Here is a 21,592-nt window from a genome sequence, read left to right as displayed (position 1 = left end):
TAACCAAGGGCCAAGACTAGAGTCTTTCAGCAGTTTTTATAGTCAAGGGATGGTCGCCTTCAACCCTTTGCCCTTCCCCTAATCATGCATGCACAACAGATCATTTTGAACGGTTATTTGGATTTTACGTTGTTTTTTCACCCCTGGTCACAGGTGACTTGCAAAGTGTGCCGGTTTATTGTGATAAGATATTGTGCAATATCTCAACTTCTATATCCAAATAACCAATCAGTATTATCTGTTTTGCTTGCATATGAGGGGGAGGGCAAAGGGTTGAATGCAACCATCCCTTGACTATAAAAACTGGTGTAAGATTCTAATCTTGGTCCTTGGCTAGCTTTTCAAACTGGGGTCCGTATATCTTAGTACCAAAATAAAAGTATAATTCTGTATCACACCTTGTGTCCCGTGACTTATCGGTTTCGACAGTAAGCAAGAACCCAGGTTTGGGGACAAGAGTTTGGTGGAGAATGCGGGCAAACATGTCTGGATCCCCCATTGCCTGAGGGACAAATCAAAGGGGAGGCCTCCAGGTCATGTAAGTTGGCAGTTGAGGGGAGAGTGAATGGTTCCTAAGAATTATATCTGGCCAGGTACCTTGGCTGTGTATTCATCCAGAGGCAGCCAACTCAAAGAAAGGGGGACAGAATGACCATAACCTGCCTACTTTTGGACTTGGCCCTGAGATAAGTCCCTGGACGGTGTGAGACTCAAAGGTCGAAGCCCAGAAAAATCAAGGTGTGGACAATTTCATCCTGGAGAAAGATATTGGAAACAAAAGCCAGGCTTCCTCAGCTTAAGTGGCAGAAGTTAACCATCCAGAGAACGAGGTGAGACTATTGTGGGGGACTCCCCCAGGGGTTGTAAGGTGTGCGACATAGTCACAAGGATGGGTAATAAGCCTACAGGAGGCAAGGTAAAAAGGGATCAAATCCCAGATAACGAATCTAAAACCGGAACATTAAAAAGGAGGGTCTCTGACATCAGTGCCCTCCGCCTGTGTCTCCTTGGCATGAAATGGTTGGCACTGAAGGTGTAGGAGACCCAGGGAGACAAAAGGAGGAATCAGATATTGGTTAAAAAGAACCAACGGTTCCAGTAGGTGGGGCCAGGAGGAAGGAGATCAAAAAGGTTGCTGAAGGGACAGATAAACTGGACCACACACCCGGCCCAAGGGAGCAGTTGAGTCAGAACTCCAATCACACCTAAGGGAAATTGCATTTCCAGGAGCTGAGGGGGAGCTACGTCAGGTGTGGGTATGTGCTCCATTCTCAATGGCTGGTTTATACCATTGGAAAAATCAAACTCCTAATTATAGAGAGAAGGGGTCCTTAAGTCTTGGTACCAAAATAAAAGTAGTATAATTCTGTATCACACCTTGTGTCCGGTGACTTATAGGATTCAACACCAAGCAAGAGGCCAGGTCTGGGGACAACATTGCAAATCTCATTGCACTATTCCACACACGATCGTACCTTGATTATTCTGTTCAGGTGAGCTTCATCTGTCTGCCACGCCAGAAGGCTCTTTAGAATATCAGAAATCGCCTTGCAAGCAACCGAGCAACACCTCTGAAACAAAGGAAACCAGAATACAGATGCTGATTCAGATAAACAGAGTTGAAAGGGACCTTGTAGGTCATCTAGTCTAACTCCTGCCCAAGCAGACCCTACACCTGTGATGGTGAACCTATGGCAAACAAGAGAAATATTTAGTATCTACTACTAACTCATCCTATGGATTTGTCTCGAGACTTTGCTTGATGTTCGGGGGAACTGCACGGGTGGAGCTTTAAAAGGCTGGAGATGCACAAATCCAGGACCTGAAATTCCCCTTCTTCTTCTAGCGCTTCGTAAGTCCTAGCAGAAAAAAACAAGTTTGTCTGTTAGTTTGGAACAATGGGCATTTAAGAACAAAGGCATCTGGTACTTAAGAATCATTTAAGAATGATAAAACAGACATCACAGTATCATCAGGCAAATTTGCTGCTGACATTGGAACTTGCAGGGTCAACTTGGATATTTCACCCTCTCTTGCCCCTCTCATGCACTTTCAAGTTTGAGCAGAATTATTTAACCCTCTGCATGGCTTCTGTTCATGGCTTTTGGGTTGTGTGTGTGTGTGTGTGTGTTTATGAAACATTTTTGAAAAGCACAGAAATATGAAAGAAATGTCTACCACAAAAGGGTGATGGCCTTCACTGCATTTTCACTGTTGATGATCTCCTGGTCGCACCTTGGCATCTCCTTTAGGATGTTCTAGATAAGAGAAAGATTACTTAGGAGAAGCAAGTTCAAGTATACACAACAGTAACCTCTGCAACGAATAAAACTCCCCATTAATTTAAAACTACAGTATACATAAATTGGTGGAAGGAAAAGGAAAATTCTTTGTCAGATTCTCCCTTCTCATTCTCAAGGGGTTGCATGGGGCAGGAAAGAAGGAAGCTATTTCACTCGATCAGCAAATCAGTCTATTCGGGAAACTTTCTTGGAAGGGTCTGAAAACCCAGGATGTGCAACCATCCTGTATATAAATCAAAATCAACGGTTTGAGAGATGCAGCCTTCCCTTCTGGACTTCCAGATCCAGATTAATAGAATTTCCTTTGACCTGGTGGTTTCCCTATGGGTGAGTTTCTCAAGGGGACTCTTGAACAGAGCCAAGCTCTTAGCCTAATTTCAGCCCCGGGATGTAGGAAGCTCCTCTTTCTACAGATGCTGTATAGAGGCTGACGTTGGCCTCAGTGGGAAGACCACAGCATCCAGCACTGATGAGGGAGAAGTCCTCACTGCTATCTCATTAATGACTCACATTTTACGTTAAGTAAAATAATTAGCCCACACGCCAGAATAGCTCTTTCGTTCAAAGATAACCTTATTCATAAGCTTAATTGTACGTACCTCTAGATGATGCAAGGCTTCTCACTTCCTCCAGATCGGCATTTGCTGCACAACGTCATCACCATATTTGCTCAGCAGAATGACGCTGGCGATGTAAGCAGCGTTGACAGTTGCATCCTAGAAGATCAAATCATTAACATTATTATATTAAGAAGTGAAACGTCTTCAACAAAGCTTTCCAATGATGAGTTGTTATAAACTCCCCCACCAATTATGAACTTGAATGAAAATGAGGCCCCAATTGGAGAAACCTTTTTTGAAGAAGCATCCCACTGTGTTCCAGATCAAGTCATCAAACAAGATCAAAGGATTCTGCTGCACTTAGGTGGCATTTTGCACAGCCCTATATAATGCAAGGAAGATTTCCACCATGCCAAAGCAACTTTGCAAAATAAAAAGACTGTCAGGCCTGCAGCTTTCTTTTGGATCTTTGGCCTGCCACACTTTCTTTTATTCTACTATGCCTTTTTCTATTGTGGGAAAATGGGAGGGGGGATTCAATGGAGTTACCTACTGTGTAGCCAAAACATGATTTTTTCTAGAAAGCCAAGGGCATCCTTTTTCTCTGCACCTCTGCACCTGACCAGAACTGGATGGGTGGAACTGCCAGCATGGCAGTGGGAGATTGGACCATGTGATGGAATTGTGGGTGTGGGGCAAGATCTTGAACTTTCAATTAGGTGGGGAAAACCTGGAAGCTTTCAGATTCGGGTTTTCCCAGAGGCGCCGACATGGCTGTCTTAATAAATTGGAACTTTGAGGAATCTTTTGCTTTGGATTCTGATTTACTTTTGGATGCTATTTGGAATCCTGACAAAGGCATTTAAATATAATGTGGTACTTCTCCGTGTTGAGAGAAGGCCTCCAAGTGGGTTGTTCCAGCACCTGGAAATGGAGGTGGGATCCAGAGGGAAGCTGCAACTCTCAAAGGAGTCAGAAGAACTCCACTGATTCTCTCTACATTCAAGCAGCTTCACATTGTTTGCAGTCGCACATAAACACATGACAACTGTCAGATTCCAACATAGCCAATAAAATTAAAAGGAAGAGAATGAACGACTTACAGAAATATCTAACTTGGATTATCTTATGTAACGTGTGTCCAAGAACTATCATTATCATTTGGCTTTATAAGTTAGAGGGACTATAATGAGCAGCCTCCTTTACTGCCCAGTTCGCACTGATTAGGTTAAGTCCCAGGAACTGTAATTTAAGGCACAAAGCAGGTGCTACATAGTTAATGATTCTACACAGGTACCTCAATGTTTTGCCCTTAGGAACACCTACATGTTCCTAAGAAAACTAGAACACTCTCGTTCATTTTTTGCACACCACTAATGAGAAAATGGGGTATCCAGAATAGGGGGACTAGCGGCAGACAAACACACACAGGCGGGTTATGGGAACCCCTATTAACCAGCAAGTCAGTTGCATTAATTCTAATCAGCAAGTCTGTTTCATGAGTATGGCATGGATGGATTGTGTCAAATGCATCCAGAAATATCCATGTCTCGGGACAGTCATCCCAGGGGATGGGGGAGTGGAAGAGAGTTGAAGTAGGCACCAAATCACCGCCGGGTGGAAATGTTTCGGCAGCCGAAAAGGAACAGGAGCCCAACGAAAAAGAGAAGTTCTAGGACTTCACAAGAGTCTTCAGCACTTTTTTAAATGACTTTAAATAACAGAGGAAAGTCCCTCCCTCCCTCCCTGTGTGTGTGTGTGTGTATGTGTGAATTATTTTTAATTTTTTATTATTATTTATTGGTTTTGTATGCTGCCCACTCTCAGAAGACTCCGGGCGGCTTACAATAAAAAGGGAAGGGGGATATAAAAATAAAAACAACAATTTAAAATTACAACAACATTCATAACTTAGAATGGGGCTGGATAATTCAACAGCCCCAGGCCTGCCGGAACAGCCAGGTCTTGGTAACTTTACGGAAGGCCGAAAGGGTAGTAAGGGTCCGGATCTCGACAGGGAGATCGTTCCAGAGGGCCGGAGCAGCTACAGAGAAGGCCCTCCCCCGGGGGGTTGCCAGCCAACATTGACCAGCAGATGGAATCTGGAGGATGCCTAATCTGTGCGATCTAATAGGTCTCTGGGAGGTAATTGGCAGGAGGCGGTCTCTCAGGTAGCCAGGTCCGATGCCATGTAGGGCTTTAAAAGTAACGACTAGCACCTTGAAGCGTGTCCAGAATGTTTCCATTATGAAACACAGTGATGTGCTGTGATGTCTATGGCCCATGAGGCAAGCGTGCAAAAGCCGACGTAGGCCAGATGGAAAAATGATCAAAAAATCGGTTTTATGCAAGATGAGGATAATTTACTAAAACAAATTAGAGATCAAAGTTCAATGCATATAAAGAGACTATATAATGCAGTAATAGAAATGGATTCGGAAACAGAATTAGTTAAAGACTGTATGATAAAGTGGGCCCAAAATTTTGAAGAACCAATAATGTTGGATACATGGGAAAAGATTTGGGTAAGAAATGTAAAGTTTACAAAAGCCCAAAATTTGAGAGAAAACTTTTATAAGATGTTTTATAGATTGCATTTAGATCCTAAAAAATTGGCCCCTATGTATCCGAATTTACAACCTAAATGCTGGAGATGTGATTGTGCTGATGCTACATACTATCATATATGGTGGACTTGTAAAAAGGTTAAAGCATTTTGGATAAAAATATGGTGGATTATGCAAAATGTTCTTAAAAAAAGGATAAAGTTTACCCCTCAGTTATTTTTGTTAGGTATAATTACTGATTGTACAGTTATAGAGACTAACCTGATTTTGCATTTAATAACGGCAGCAAGACTGCTGTTGGCGCAATACTGGAAGAAGGAAGATTTGCCTACTATTCAAGAATGGACATTAAAAGTAACAAACCTAGCAGAGATGGCTAAAATATCAGCATATCTCAAGGACCATTCAAATGAGAGATATAAACTGGAGTGGAGAAAATGGATTGACTATACTCAAAGTAAATATGGGACTAAGAAATTCCAGATAGCTTATGACTGAAGAAACAAGGAATGATATAATCTGTTTAGAGCTAACCTACCAAGAGGAGTTATAGCTCAAATGAAAGATGATACTAACTTTTTTTTAAGTTTATCTTAGAATATCTTTGTTAAATATTTATTCCCTGTATTGGTTCTTGGAAGCCGGAGGCGATTTATTTTTTATTATTCTTTAGTAAAGAATTAATTAGGCAGCTAAGTTTTCCTCCAGTGCCTGTTACTTTTCTCCAGTAGCTGTTAGTAACTGTAAGAGGGATCTTGGAGTCCTAGTATAAGGATATGAGCCAGCAGTGTACAGTAGCTGCCAAAAAAGTCAACACAGTTCTAGGCTCATAAACAGAGGGATAGAATCAAGATCACGTGAAGTTTATAATTAAGGTGATCCGACGTCCCGATTTTGGCGGGACAGTCACGATTTCTAACCATTTGTCCCGTGTCCGGCGGCGTTTTTAAAAAGTCCCGATTTTCTGGCTTCATGTTGAAAGTGCAGTGGATTTGCTTAAGAAATCCTAACTGGGGCAAGACAAAAGACTCTCTCTCTGTCTAAGTACTTTCATTGAAGATACTAAAAAAGTTAAAGCAAGAAAATGGAACACCCCCCGCCCCTTTCACTCCCTCTTATAAGAAAAGATGACCCAGTACCATAGAGCTCCAGGAAATACTTTGGCTAGAGAAGTAGCGACTGTTCCTTCCTGGATTTCCCGGAGGGGAGTGCACGGAGGTTGGAGGTTGGCTCATGTGGAATAAATGGTGGCAAGGTTTCTTTGAAAAATATTTCCCTGGGACTAATTTCACCATTTTAATTTGCTCAGTTCTTTGTATTAACATCTACATCATTCTGGATTGACTTGGAGTGCCTGCCTGCTGGTAAGTGAGCCGGGTTTTATTCTTTTATTTTTTTAATGTATTTTAAAATAATATTTTATTTATTGTGCATAGGATTTTTTAAAATAGTTTTATTCTGTGTGGATTCTTTTTTTAAATTGTCTTAGACTATTTAAAAAAGATTCTATCCAAAATAAATTGAAATAAACCATTTTTAAAAATTCTATGCACAATGCTTTGAAATGTATTGTGCATAGAATACCTCATGGACAAAGTCAAATGGGGAAACCAGATTCACTTATGTTACTAATTTATCAGCTGCAGTTATTCACTTAAGAACTGTGGCAAGAAAGGTGGTATAATGGGTTTAGTGACCAAAGTTACAATGGCATTGAAAAAAGTGACTGATGACCATTTTTCACACTTAGCGACCATTTTCACACTTAGCGACCATTGCAGTATCCTCATGGTCACATGATCAAATTTTTTATGTTTGGCAACAGTTACAATTTATATTTGTAAATTGTAGTTATGTTGAAATAAAAAAAAAATACAATACTATTTTTGCGTTGTATGAAAATTTTTCTTGCTTCGTATAAATTTTTAAATCAAGCTCCCCCCCCTCCGGTCAAAGGTGTCCCTCTTCACCAATTTGAAAATCTGGTCACCTTAATCTACACTAAAAATCTAAGCCAGCCCAGCCTGCCGCTCACTGATTGGCCTGGACTCCAGCCAATCAGTGAGCTGGCTGGGATGGAAAACTTTAAGCACGCACGAGGGTGCTTAAAATTTTCCATCCCAGCCAACTCACTGATTGGCTGGAGTCCGCTTAAGCATGCCGCGGGAGTCGTGACTCTCACGAGTCTCCATTTCATTTTGCCTTCGCTGTTTGTTTTTGCTGCACTGCCCTGGTGAGTAACTCCGGTGCCGGTGGGAATCGGGAGGCTTCGCCGCTTCGGGTGGGCGGCGGCGGCCTTTAGCAAGGGAAGGGAAGGCCTTCCCTTGCGAGCTACTCATGAGAGGAACTGGGGGGGGGAACCAGGCAACCTGAGAGAGGGGAAGAAGATCGTCCCTCCCCGCAACTCCCCGGATTTTGGAAGCCGGGTGTGTGTGGAAGGCGGGGTTTTTGAGGAAAGCACTTGGCAGTCCCTGTTAGCCGCAGCCCCAGACGGAGGAGCGAAGCCCGAGCTTTCATTGCCGTTCCCGCCAGTCGCAGCGGGGAAGCCGGCATCGGTGACTCCGAGGTGCGCTAACTGAAATGCGGTCTTCCTTCAGTCTCTGCTTGCAGCGTCTCGGATGATCGTTGGCGGGTGGGGGAAGCGAGGGCGCAGGTGAGCCGGGGAGGCAGAGATGAGAAGTGAGGGCTAAAATGCAAAGCGCGCCGAAGAGAGCAAGCGAAGGATCCCCAAAGCGAAGGACGGGCGGGAAGCGCTTGACCAGTATGTGAGAAGGCAGGCTGGAAGTGGCCGCGGAAGGGAAAAGAGGTGGCCACGTGTATCGGTTCTCCTTGCGGTAGATAAGGGAGGTTCGTAGCAAGGGTCCACTGGCAGGTAGGCTTGGGCGGGGCGAAGGCCTCAGTCGGGGGAGCGAGAATGGGCGGGGAGGAAACGGAGCCGAGCCCGGGGAAAGCAGCGAGACTAGCCGCAAGGAAGCCACGGTGCCTGCCCTCCAGCTCAATGGATACCTGGCCGGTAAACTCATGGTACGGGCGAGGGTTGGCCGGCTGGGGGTGGGGGGGCTGCTGCCGAGGCCTCCAGCCTTGCAATCTTGGGCGGGGAAGGCAAAGGTTAGCTCCGGAGCTGCGGAAGACCATTGCACTGGGAGGCCTCCTCCCCGGGGATCCCCCGCTCCACCCATTCGGATTAGCCCCAAACCCAAAGGAGCCTGGGCGCAGGGGTGCAGGCTAGGGAAGACGGGGTTTGGGTGCTCGGAGGAGGAAGGGGTGATTTCCCCGTCCATTCGTCTGTCCCGCTGCAGAGCTCCTCCCAGAGGAGGGGGAGGCGGCAAGTGCGCTGATCCCCATTTGCAAGGGAAGCGCCGCCGCCCACCCGAAGCCTCCCGATTCCCACCGCCGGAGTTATCATTCACGTGAAGCTGCCCGCCCTTCCCTTTTTCTTTAAACGAGCTTCAGTTTCCGAGGGGGGGAAAAAGCTTTATGTGCCAGGATTATTGAGTTCCTCATCAATTGAGATCCGCCCACGATCAGGGGCAACTGAGGCACCTGCAAAGGCGTCACATCGCCACCACCCATGTTCACGAGGCGCCAGGCATCGCAGGGCACAGAGGAACCCAGCAGACAGACGGGAGACGGGGGGGGAGGAAGAGATCCCGTCCAGGGTAAAAAGAGGGAAAAGCGGAGAGCCTACCCTGGACGGGATCTCTTTTTTCCCCGGTGCTTTCCCTAGGCTCGGCCATCTCTGTTTCCTCCCAGCCAATTCTCGCTCCCCCGACCTAAGGCCTTTGCCCCGCCCAAGCCTACCTGCTGGCGGACCCTTGCTACGAACCTCCCTTATCTACCGCAAGGAGAACCGATACCCGTGGCTGCCTCTTTTCCCTTCCGCAGCCACTTCCAGCCTGCCTTCTCACATACTGGCCAAGCGCTTCCCGCCCGTCCTTCGCTTTGGGGATGCTTCGCTTGCTCTCTTCGGCGCGCTTTGCATTTAGCCCTCACTTCTCATCTCCGCCTCCCCGGCTCAGCTGCGCCCTCGCTTCCCTCACCCGCCAACGATCATCCCAGAGGCTCCAAGCAGAGACTGAAGGAAGACCGCATTTCAGTTAGCGCACCTCGGAGTCACCGAAAACTCGATGCTGGCTTCCCCGTGTTTTGTTTGTAGCGAAGAATAAACTGACAGTTGGTCAGAGGGAAGGTGGGGGTGGGGGTGGAGGCTGAGTGTCCAAGGAAGCCAACCCAGACGGGCATCGCAGGGCGCAGAGGAACCCAGCAGACAGACGGGAGACCGGGGGGTGGGGGAGGAAGAGATCCCGTCCAGGGTAGGCTCTCCGCTTTTCCCTCTTTTTACCCTGGATGGGATCTCTTCCTCCCCCCCCCCCCCGGTCTCCCATCTGTCTGCTGGGTTCCTCTGGCAACGATCAATTCCAGACCCTCTAACTGGTAAATAGACCTGAGGCCATAAGTGGAATTGGGGTCCATGGGGTCGTGCAGGGAGGAGAAGAGAGATTCCTCCCAGCACGAACTCCACTGACTAAAGCGCTTTCACGTGCAGGGAGGAATCTCCTGTCCTCCCAGCTCCCTTTCGCCCGCATCAGAGATCAGGCGGGCCAGAGGAAGCACTTTATTCAGTGGATGCGTGCAGGGAGGAGGGGACATATTCGTCCCTGCGTGTAGCCCACTGATTAAAATACTTGCTTTTGCTCGCCCGAGCTCTGATGCCGGCAAAAGAAAAGTCCTTTCTTTCACCTGAATCCCGCCCGAGCTCTGATGCAGGCACCGTGGGGTCCGTGCAGGGAGGAGAAGAGAGATTCCTCCCAGCACACACTTCTCTGACTAAAGCGCTTTCATGTGCAGGAAGAATAAACTGACAGTTAGTCGGAGGGAAGGTGGGGGTGGGGGTGGCCGCTGAGTGTCCAAGGAAGCCAACCCAGACGGGCATCGCAGGGCACAGAGGAATCCAGCAGACAGACGGGAGACCGGGGGGGAAGAGGGAGGAAGAGATCCTGTCCAGGGTAGGCTCTCCGCTTTTCCCTCTTTTTACCCTGGACGGGATCTCTTCCTTCCCCCCTCCCCAAGTCTCCCGTCTGTCTGCTGGCTTCCTCTGCGCCCTGCAATGCCCGGCGCCTCGTGAATATGGGTAGCGGCGATGTGACGCCTTTGCATCCGTATTGAGGTTGGCATGTTTCCGGTGGTGCTCTGGGAGGAGGGGGAATGATGGAGGGGAGGACGGCGGCATGGCGGCCGGTGCCTAGAGCGGAGCCAAAAGAGGTCCGTGACGGTGGCTTGGAGCCGAACGGGAAGAAAAGGCGCTGCAGGCCTGGGAAGTGGGAGAGCGGGAGGAGCGCTGGTGGTTTGCTTTTGGGGTGGGGGGCATGACGGGGAAGGGGGTGACTGCGCAGAGAGGCTCAGAGGCGGACCGTGCAAGCTCCCTTTCCCAGCGCAAGCCCCTCTCAGCACCGTCCCCACCGACTGCCAGGCGTATCCGCCTCTGAGCCTCTCCGTTTTGTTCCGAGAACGGGCTGCTCGGTGAGAGGAAAGGGAGCTCCCTGGGAAGCGAGAGCAGCGAAGAGGTGATGCAGTCGCAGAATTCCCCGACACTCGCTTTTTTTAAACCCAGCCTACCTCGTAGGGTTGTTGTTACGGGGCTAGACTAGGAAAGGCAGCCTCTCTCCCGTTTTCGAGAAAAAGTAAGGATGTCCATCTGGTAGAACAACCACCTGTGCAATTTGGTGGCGATCCGCGAACGTTCAAGCCATGTAATGCGTGGGAAGGCATAGAATAAAGTTAGCATACTTGAAATGAAATAGGCTTTGGTTATGTTTAGGTTGCATTAGCTAAAATGTGCCAATACCGTCCTTGTTGGTAAGAATTGTTGTCATGTTAGAAGAATGACTAAGGCTGACAACCTAATCTACTCTGTGTTAAAAAAATAAAATGGATGGAAGGAAATGAAAGAATACAGAAAAGGTTGGTGAGGCATTTAGTGGCCTATGGATGACAATGGTGGCTGTTTAGTAAGAAAATCTGTTTGGAATGTGCATATATATTCATATGTGGCCATAGCAAAATAATAAATAGAAATAAAAAATCATGAGTGATTTTTACTGATTTTTATGAAAGTGAGAGGATTAGTGAAGGCTAGGTGCAGCAAGGATCCCACTATCTTACTATTTTATTTTTCTTTATGTATACTGAGAGCATATTCACCAAAGACAAATTCCTTGTGTGTCCAATCACACTTGGCTAATAAACTATTCTATTCTATTTTACTCTACTCTATTCATTTCTATTTCAATTCTAACAAGGAGTTTAGCTTCCCTCTCTTGAAAATGTAAGCCAGCATAAGGCATTATAATGCAAGTTAGCCTTAACTTTCAAACAGTTCATTTAGTGACCAAAGTTACAATGGCATTGAAAAAAGTGTCTGATGACCATTTTCACACTTAGCGACCATTTTCACACTTAGCGACTGTTGCAGCATCCTCATGGTCACATGATCAAAATTTTGATGTTTGGCAACAGATTCGTATTTATGATGGTTTCAGTGTCCTGGGGTCATGTTTGACAAAATATAATTTTTTTAATCAAGCCCCCCTCCCCCCCCCGGGGTCAATGGTGTCCCTCTTTACCAATCTGAAAATCTGGTCACCTTACTTATACCACCAGTCAAAAAAGAAATCCCAATGGGTAAAAGTTCATCCAATATAATTTCCCTTCTGTTTCTCTGGTGCTAATTCTCCAATTTCCATTCACATATAAACTCTTTTTCACAAGTCTTTGTATGCATAAAAAGTCCCTTTTCTAGGCCAGGTTTTTCAGATTGCGTTCTGCAGAACCTTAGGGTTCCATGAGAACTTGATAGGATTCTGTGATAAACTTAAAGAGGAAAAAAGTTCATGCAGCTCTGTCATTAGCGCTTTGCCTAGATTAAAGCTTCCAGGATTATTATTTTTGATTTAACACATTGTGTAGCCTGAAATCTTTGAAAAGTCCTTTTGTAGGTTCTCTTTTTCTATCACTACAGCTCTCCACACCCAAACAGTGCAGGTGGTAAAGAGCAAGCAAAGATCACTGTCCAGTTTGAACAATTCCCATTGTTTAAAAAGATTCACAAACCCCTTCTGGAATAGATTTTTACAAATGTAGAGAAAAGGGAAGTAAAAGATCGATTTCTGTTCCCATTACCAGTCATAATAGCAATATATTAACCTAAAATAGGATTTAATATTAATAATGTTTTCAAACTCTTACTTTGATTAACAGGTTTACGTAAAATGCAAGCATCATTTTAATCTAATTTTTATTTTTCAGATGCAAATTCAGTTTTGAAAGATGTAAAGATGGTGAATTCTAAACTCAGATCACTTGAACTAGGCAAGTAGCTTGTCTGCAGAAGTACAGTTAACATTTGTATATGTAGTTGCAGAATGTTTTTTCTAGGAATTAGTATGGTTTGCCCTTACAGATAGTCCTCGATTAACAGATGTAATGGATACTGCTCATTATGGTTGTTAAATAATGATGTTCATAAAATGGGTCACCGTATGGCAGACTTGATTTTATTACCTTTTTTGAGGTGGTTATTAAGCAAATAACCATAGTTGATAACTGATTCTGCAGGTGTTAAGGAAATGCTGCAGGTGTTAAGCAAACCCACTATTTTCTATGGAGCATTTTTGCCAAAAACTGGAAATAAATGTAAGATTTTGGCAAAAATGTCATAGATGTCATGAGATACTGCAGATGATTGTAAATGCAGGCTGGTGCAACCACATGACTGAGAGCCAGCCATTGGAACTTTAAAATTAGGTTATAAATGCCTTCTGGGAGTCTATCCTAACTTTTAATGGTTGCTAAGCAACTGGTTATAAATCAAGGATTACCTGTAAGCGTTATACATTAAACATGTTATTCTCAAACTTCATTATTTTTCTCAAAAAATACTTGTGTTTTATAATAATATATATTAAAATATTACATTTATATGCTGCCTGACTCTCCATGACTATAGGCGATTCACAATTGTTAAAAACATTTTAAAACAGAACAATACAAACTGTAGCAACATAAAAAAAGAACAAAAATCCCGCAGAGGAACAAGGAAAAATAGACAGGGGTGTTCCTCAGCCAAAGCCTGGACAAAGAGCCATATCTTTCAATCACACTTAACTATTAATGATGTCAAATATCAATGTATATTGAAAGGTTCAATTTCAAGTCTTCTAATTCTTCATTTAATTGTTTACAAACAGGAGAGGAAAATGAATATATTGATGATTTCAACAGGTAAGAGGAAAAATATTTAAAACTATTAATTTTCAGGAAGATGGATATAAATAGCATCATTCAAGGATAGGTCACTCCTAGGAGGACTTTCCCAGCTTATACGCTATAGTAGATATACTCTATTTATAATTTCACATATTTCTAATTAAGCTTACATTGTTTATATTTTCCTCCCTAGAAATGATCAAAAATGTTATGTGAAACAGTACCTTTTACCTATCTGGTCCTTTCAGGCCTGCTATGATTGAGTATTTCCAAAGGAGAGAGATAACACTTGAGATAAATTGGATGGGGAAATAGCTAATTAAGAGAAGCAGCTGGAGGAAAAGCTTGCTTTTAGAAATCTAATCTTGCTTGGCCATGCTATGCACAGGAATACAAAATGGAGATCATTTTTTTCAGGAAAACTCACCTAAATCTCTTCATTGTTATAATTGTTTTCTGCAGTAGCACTATTCAATTTACTCAAGTGCTTTACACTTTAAAAAGCGGGGCTTGAAAATTTGTTTTATATTTAATATTTTAAACATTTTATAAAATTTTAAGTTTGGTTAATTTTATAAATTCTTTGATATCTGGCAATTCATATGTCATTAACTGTAAAGTCACTTGACATTGCATCTGATTAAATGCTTAGATGAGTTTTTAGGAGCAAAATTATTTGTAAATCAATATCAAATTGGATTTGATGCCAAGTTATGAACTTTGTTTGAAGTAGTCTATGTATCATTTTATATGCACAATATTATATGTAGGAATAAATCCTTTATAATAAATTTCATTGCACAAGTACTAAATCATTTCAAAAGGAAATCAGGATTTATGTTATTGTGTAATAAATGCTTCTGGCTTCTTATATCTCTGGATTTCAGATTTTTCTTGTAGAGGTTTCAAAAAAGAATAAATGGGATTAAATGTTCTTTGCCTCCATGTTTATTGTAATGTTATAAATCATATATTGTACTGTTTCAAGACAAATTTCAGTGCAGTAATATTTATGTAATATGATCATTTAATTTTCATATTTTAACTTTTTTTATAGCACCAGTCATCGGTCAGAGAAAAGTGAAGTCAGCATTGGTGAAGAAATAGATGATATTTCTATGGAAATAGAAGACTTCATTACTAGTGAAAAGGTATGATTTGCTTTAATTTAACACTCTAATTGGGGTTGATGATATATCTATGTAGTATATAGCAAAATAAACCATTACTTGCAAAGGAATTAATATCACAAATTGATACACACACACACACACACACACACACACACACACACACACACACACATACAGAGTCAATATATTGCTTTTGATCCAGAACTGTTCCCAATAAAATATAAATGAGGTGGCTATTGAATATTAGCAGATTTCAATATAGGATATGTTTTAAAACAACAAAGGTTTGAGACAATCATATGGTAAAGAAAAGGGAAGGAAGATGATATTTTTGTAGCTGAATTGAGAATATTACTCCAAGATAAGTGAGCAGTTCCCATACTTGTTTGTGCAGGTCCCCAGTTTGTACAAAAATATAAAGGAGGAATTGCAGAAATACTAATTGTTACAAATGCATATGGACTGCATTTTTTTTGCTTCTGTGTGGCTTTTTGCATTAGTGTAAGCAGTGCTAAATGATCAGAAACTCAAATATTAATATGATGCACAGGTCTAAGATCCTAGCTGATTTTACTTCTTTCAGTCCACAATTTATAAGCAAAAAGCAAATCCTCATTTAGGATCTTAAATGTAATAAACTCCAGTTTGAACACCACCATACGTTTTTCATCTTTGATTAGTATAACTGTTGGCATGAATGGGAAGAGCTAGAGAAAAAGGGAACACAATGCATGCACTGTTTTTTGCAGTCATCTATACGATTGCAGCTTTTAATAAAGCTCACAAATAACAAAATGAGCAATAGGGGGAAAACTAATGAGAACAATGACCACGAAAGTATCATCTGTATACTCTAATACAGTGATAGCGAACCTTTTTTGGCTGCCGTGCCAAAAGTGGGGGGAGCACAAGGGGGGTCGTGCGCCGGCGTGCCACACCCATAATGCTATGCGTGCGACACCACCACCACCTGCACGCATGTGCGTGACCAGCAACACCCCCACCCCACATTTGCCATGACTTTTTTGGACTTCCCAGGTTCCTGAGGCTTTCTAGGAGCCTGGGGAGGGCGAAAACAGCTTTCTCCCCAATGCCCTCCGGAGGCCTCAGGAGCTTCCCTGAAGGCTCCGGAGGGCAAAAAATGGACCTACAGGGAACCTGGAAGTTTGGGAATGGTGACTTCCGATTTGTCCGTAGGAGCGATTTTCGACCTCCTGAGTCTTCAGGAGGCTTCCTTGAGCAAAAAATGCTCATAGGGCCTGTTTTTGCCCTCCGGAGCCTTCAGAGAAGCCTGAAGGCCCCAGAAGTCGAACTTCGGGTTCCCCATAGGTCCGTTTTTCACCCTCCCGAGGCTTCAGGAGCTTTCAGGAGGCTTCCCTGAAGGCTCCGGAGGGCGAAAAACGGCCCTACGAGCAAACTGGAAGTGATTTCTGGTTTGCCCGTAGGGCCAGTTTTCGCATGCTCCGGAGGGCGAAAAATGGCCTCAAAAGAAGGCTGGCCAGCTGACAGGGCAATGACTTGTGTGCCCTGACAAATGGTTCCATGTGCCACCTGTGTTCACCATCACGGCTCTAATATTGTGCTTGAAAAAGAAGCCCTGCTGCTTTAGAAGGCATGGCAAAATACAAATACAAAATCTAGTCATACTTCTTCCATTGACAAAGTAGGAAAAACCTGCACCGAAAACCTGGCTACAAGTGACAGAATTTCATTTAGTTTACCCAGTCCCAGAATACAATATTTGAAGTGGTTGATGGCCAGATATTCAAGATATGCAGGGTACGATAATCTTACCTGAAGAATAACAATAACGCTTAGACTTATATACTGCTTTACAGTGCTTTACAGCCCTCTCTAAGCAGTTCACAGAGTCAGCATATTGTCCCAACAATCTGGGTCCTCATTTTACCAACCTCGGGGGGGGGGGGGATGGAAGGATGAGTCAACCTGAGCCGGTCAGGATCAAAACCAGAATGTGGGCAGAATTAGCTTGCAATACTGCATTCTGACCATTGCACCACCATGGCTGCTAATAGGTATGAGCCTTTTAGTTTAGTTTATTTCTCGCTGCCAATTCGAAAGCAAAATTGAAGCTAATCTGAAACTTTGAATCAAGATTGGATTATGCCACATTCTGAACGGGACCTTTCTTCAATAACAGATATCAGTGTTACAATATCTCAAGGGTTGCCGCAAAGAAGAGGGAGTCAAGCTGTTCTCCAGGGCGCCTGAGTGTAGAACAAGAAGCAATGGGTGGAAAGTAATCAAGGAGAGAAGCAATTTAGAACCGAGGAAAAATTTCCTAACAGTTAGAACAATTAATGAGTGGAACAGCTTGCCTCCAGAAGTTGTGAATGCCCCAACACTGGAAGTCTTTAAGAAGATGTTGGATAGCCATTTGTCTGAAATGGTATAAGGTTTCCTGCCTAGGCAGGGGGTTGGACTAGAAGACCTCCAAGGTCCCTTCCAACTCTGCTATTGTATTATTGTATATATATTTTGCACTGTATGTTTCCTAAAGTCTCTGATACAGCCTTTTTTAAACAAAAATAATGTATTTAACAGACAACATACATTAATCTAAATTTTAATATTAGTAATTTCCCTATTTTTTTTCTTTCTAGCTTGAAGACCTCACACAAGACTTCACTGTTTCTCAGTTAAGCGTTGAAGCAGATTACCTAGAGGATGTTGCATCAGTAGAGAGCAGAAATCTTAAATGGTGGGACTGTCGACCTTTGTAGACTGTATTTTAAGACAATCAATCTTCTGAAATACCCCTCACAAATTGTGCCTTTTATTTCAAGAGAAAAAATAAAACAACCCAACAAAGCTGGAGAGGGGAAAGATTTTAAGCTCGCAAAGAATGGAGTTTAATACTGCTGACTAGTTCAACTAAAGTAGTAGTTAGGTCCCAGAGAGATGTCTGTTGCAGGCGACAGACACACCACCATTTGATTTATAAACATTCATAAGGGAAGAAATCCATAAAGTATATGAAGAATGGCAGACATGATTTGATGTTATGGCAACTATCTAGGTTTTTTTAGCTGAAGAAAGTAAGAAAATTCAGCAAGGTTGCTATTTTGTTGACTCAGTTTTCAGTATAATTTATCTTTTAGCTACTGAAGTTATTTTAGTTGACAGGGCATAATTCTCAAAATTCTCAAAATGGCAATAGAATACCTAACTTGAGGTATATTACATGTTCTGAATTATGAATCCCTCAGGATTTCTAGCAAGTTGACCTTTTTTTGCAGCTTTAAGTGTTTAGTTTTGTGGCCAAGATTGCTAAGTACTTCTGAATATTGCCGCTGAAATATGAGCCTTAACTTTAAACCTATTTTTATAGATATTAAAACATTGTTACCATTTTGTTTAATTTAATGAAAATTATAAATGATTATTAGCATGTTTTTTTTCTTTGAAACACAGGTGAATGCAAAGTAAAAATATTTCCCAAAAACTTAAAAGTTCTGTGATAACAGTCCTTTATTTAAAATAATTCTCTTTGTGATCCTTGTCTTTTATTTTTTTAAGTATTATTTGACATTTTCTAAACATTAAAATCACAATTATACTTTTACAGCTTTCCGTTATCGGTATTTCTTTTTTCTGATTTCGGGTTTACCATTTTCCATTCTATTATCTTATACATATTCTTTGTTTCATACTTTCTCATTTTTACAATATATACATCTATATACAATATTTCCATTTATATTGCTTTCTAAGTATATGCCATCTCTTTTCATTATGTTTACGATGGAACTAAGAGATAGGGAGGAAACAGTACCACAAGATATGGAATAGGTGGTATAACTGGCTCGAAAAAGGATGTAAAATCAATGCACAAGGAACACATACATCCTTGTCTTTTAATGCTGAGTATGAACCTTCTTTAGCCTGCTTCTAGACACCTTAAGTTATAAAACCTAAGTGGTCTGTATATCATATATGGCTATGCTTATGTTTAAATACATATAGAAATACAGTGTTTACTAATAAGCTTTGTACAAGAATTTTAATTGATACTCAGCAATATATTATCTGTGATTTAGTTATATTAATCCTTGGGCATTTTTTTGAGCATCTTAGTGCACCTTAATAAAAACTGACAACTTTTGAAGTATTTTTTTAAAAATTAAAATTATTCCAATTACTATCAGTAAACTGAAATTGGTTGTGATTTGCAGTTTATTTTTAAGGTTGCCTTCTACCACTGGCTTGTTAGGCCATGATATTTGTAATTCATATGAATTATAGCCAAGCAGTTGAGGAAGGTATTAGTAGGAAAGGCTGCTTTAGTTTCAGTCTGCTTTCTACTTGTTGAGTATATTAAATAACAAAGTGATTCCTTTCCATACAAGCACTTATGGTGGAAACATTGTGAAAATTTAAATTTTGGGCTCCCCTCCCCCCCAAATCTTGTTTCTGTGGTAGACTGAGTTCTAGAGAAGGTAACACTTGCGTGTACTTTTTTGCCACTTTAGTTGGTGAAGCCAACAATGAATTTATATAGTTTTTCATGAATTAATACAACTATGGTTGCTGATGTCCATGCAACTGTTACTAGTGTTGTGATGGGCTTTGGTGGGTTGGAGTCAAGTGGGATAAATACTGTTTAACAAGAGTCCCTACTTAGCTTAAAACAAAAAAAAATGTGTTGAGATTTGCAGACATTGTGTTTTCATTCCATTTTCTCCTTTTATAAATAGTACTTTCAAAGATCTATTCCTACCTAAACTACTATTTATTGTAGTTAGATGGTAAATATGAGAAGAATAACTGCAAAGGACTCACAAAAAATAATCGAGTTTTATACAGCATACTTTCATTAGGTATTAAGTATTAGGAAAATAATTCTCTTTGTGATCCTTGTCTTTTATTTTTTTAAGTATTATTTGACATTTTCTAAACATTAAAATCACAATTATACTTTTACAGCTTTCCGTTATCGGTATTTCTTTTTTCTGATTTCGGGTTTACCATTTTCCATTCTATTATCTTATACATATTCTTTGTTTCATACTTTCTCATTTTTACAATATATACATCTATATACAATATTTCCATTTATATTGCTTTCTAAGTATATGCCATCTCTTTTCATTATGTTTACGATGGAACTAAGAGATAGAGAGGAAACAGTACCACAAGATATGGAATAGGTGGTATAACTGGCTCGAAAAAGGATGTAAAATCAATGCACAAGGAACACATACATCCTTGTCTTTTAATGCTGAGTATGAACCTTCTTTAGCCTGCTTCTAGACACCTTAAGTTATAAAACCTAAGTGGTCTGTATATCATAGATAGATCTACTTTCAAAGATCTATTCCTACCTAAACTACTATTTATTGTAGTTAGATGGTAAATATGAGAAGAATAACTGCAAAGGACTCACAAAAAATAATCGAGTTTTATACAGCATACTTTCATTAGGTATTAAGTATTAGGAAAAGATGGATCTACTGAAGTTCAGTATGAAGTCAGAAGTTTCCATTGCATTCTGTGGCCAAATTCACTTTTCCTATCAAGCCATAGTGATTATAGTGGCTCAGTTAATACCAAGTACTAAGCCAATGGTATTTGAAAGGCCCTAAGCTAGTTCCGTAATTACATGTAGTGATATAATTACATCACTGAAATTTTTAAAGCTTTTAAAGTTTTTCTGGTATTGCACTGCATTTTCTATATGCTCCAGGTCACATGTTGAGAATGAAGTGTCCCTGAAGCTGTGGTCCAAGCTTCCTAGGGAATACTAAAGTTGTACTATATCAATTCACCTGATAAAATGTCCTACTTAGTTCAGTGGGACATATTTTGAGTACTGCACACAACACAGGATTGCATCTCGAGTATGAGACAATGTGACTTATAATGCAACTACATATATGTATAAGATGGGTGTCAAACTGGCGGCCTGCGGGACAGATGCATCACACACAGGCCATGCCCACCCAGCTCCAAGAAGAGGGAAACATTGCAAAATGTCACATGATGACCATGTGATGCTGCAAGTTTGACACCTGTAGTATAAAGATCATCATTGGTTACTTTTGCGCAAAGCACACACTTATATATTAAGTCTATATCTTCATTAGAGTTTTCAAATGTATGGATTATAGGTTACTGTAGATGCTTTAACTGTTGTTAAATTATTACTGCCTTCTGTAAGCTGTCAGGGAATCAGTTTAATAATAGCAATAGCATTTAGACTTATATACAATGCTTTACAGCCCTCTCTAAGCACTTTACAGAGTCAGCATATTGCCCCCAACAATCTGGGTCCTCATTTTACTGACCACGGAAGGATGAAAGGCTGAGTCAACCTTGAGCCGGTCAGGATCAAACTGCCGAACTGTTGGCAGCCGGCAATCAGCAGAAGTAGAGCCTGCAAATACTGCATTCTAACCACCATGCCACCACATCAACTCTGCTCCACAAGATCAGACCACTTTCAATCAGAAACATTACATCCTTCTCCCTTTTTTTCCCCATTCCATATGTTAATCCATGCCATTTATCATTTACTCTTCCTACATCCTATATTGTATAAAGCCTTCTGTATATCACAGTTGGGCCCACAGATATTGACCTCAGTTGCCCATCATGGCTTTGGTGAACAAAGACACTCACATAACACCTTTTCAGTAATACAGAGAAAATGTAGAATTGAGTCCACCCTGCCCACCATGTCACATGCAGTGTTTTCTGTAAATGATAAGATTGGATCAGTTTGAGCACATTTCGGCCAATCT

The 21,592-nt window shown here is 41.8% G+C and overlaps 1 protein-coding gene across 1 annotated transcript; it reads left to right on the top strand.

Annotated features, from left to right (window-relative positions):
• The first annotated feature begins 13,594 nt into the window (after positions 1-13,594).
• LOC116507696 (FGFR1 oncogene partner-like) lies at positions 13,595-17,572 on the top strand. Its single transcript, XM_032216019.1, has 3 exons — positions 13,595-13,710; positions 14,753-14,846; positions 17,453-17,572. The coding sequence occupies exons 1-3, from the start codon at positions 13,616-13,618 to the stop codon at positions 17,570-17,572; spliced, it is 309 nt and encodes a 102-aa protein (XP_032071910.1). The 5' UTR covers positions 13,595-13,615.
• Positions 17,573-21,592: the final 4,020 nt, after the last annotated feature.

This window comes from Thamnophis elegans, chromosome 4 (assembly GCF_009769535.1).
Source record: "Thamnophis elegans isolate rThaEle1 chromosome 4, rThaEle1.pri, whole genome shotgun sequence".
NCBI lineage: Eukaryota > Metazoa > Chordata > Lepidosauria > Squamata > Colubridae > Thamnophis > Thamnophis elegans.
This window is presented reverse-complemented; position numbering and strand designations above follow the sequence as displayed.

What these genes read in the sequence shown, in the direction of transcription:
- LOC116507696 (XM_032216019.1), top strand. Translation starts at nt 13,616, where the DNA reads ATGTATATTGAAAGGTTCAATTTCAAGTCTTCTAATTCTTCATTTAAT. An exon ending in TATATTGATGATTTCAACAG is followed by an intron (nt 13,711 to 14,752) that starts GTAAGAGGAAAA and finishes CTTTTTTTATAG; the next exon opens with CACCAGTCATCGGTCAGAGA. An exon ending in ACTTCATTACTAGTGAAAAG is followed by an intron (nt 14,847 to 17,452) that starts GTATGATTTGCT and finishes TTTTCTTTCTAG; the next exon opens with CTTGAAGACCTCACACAAGA.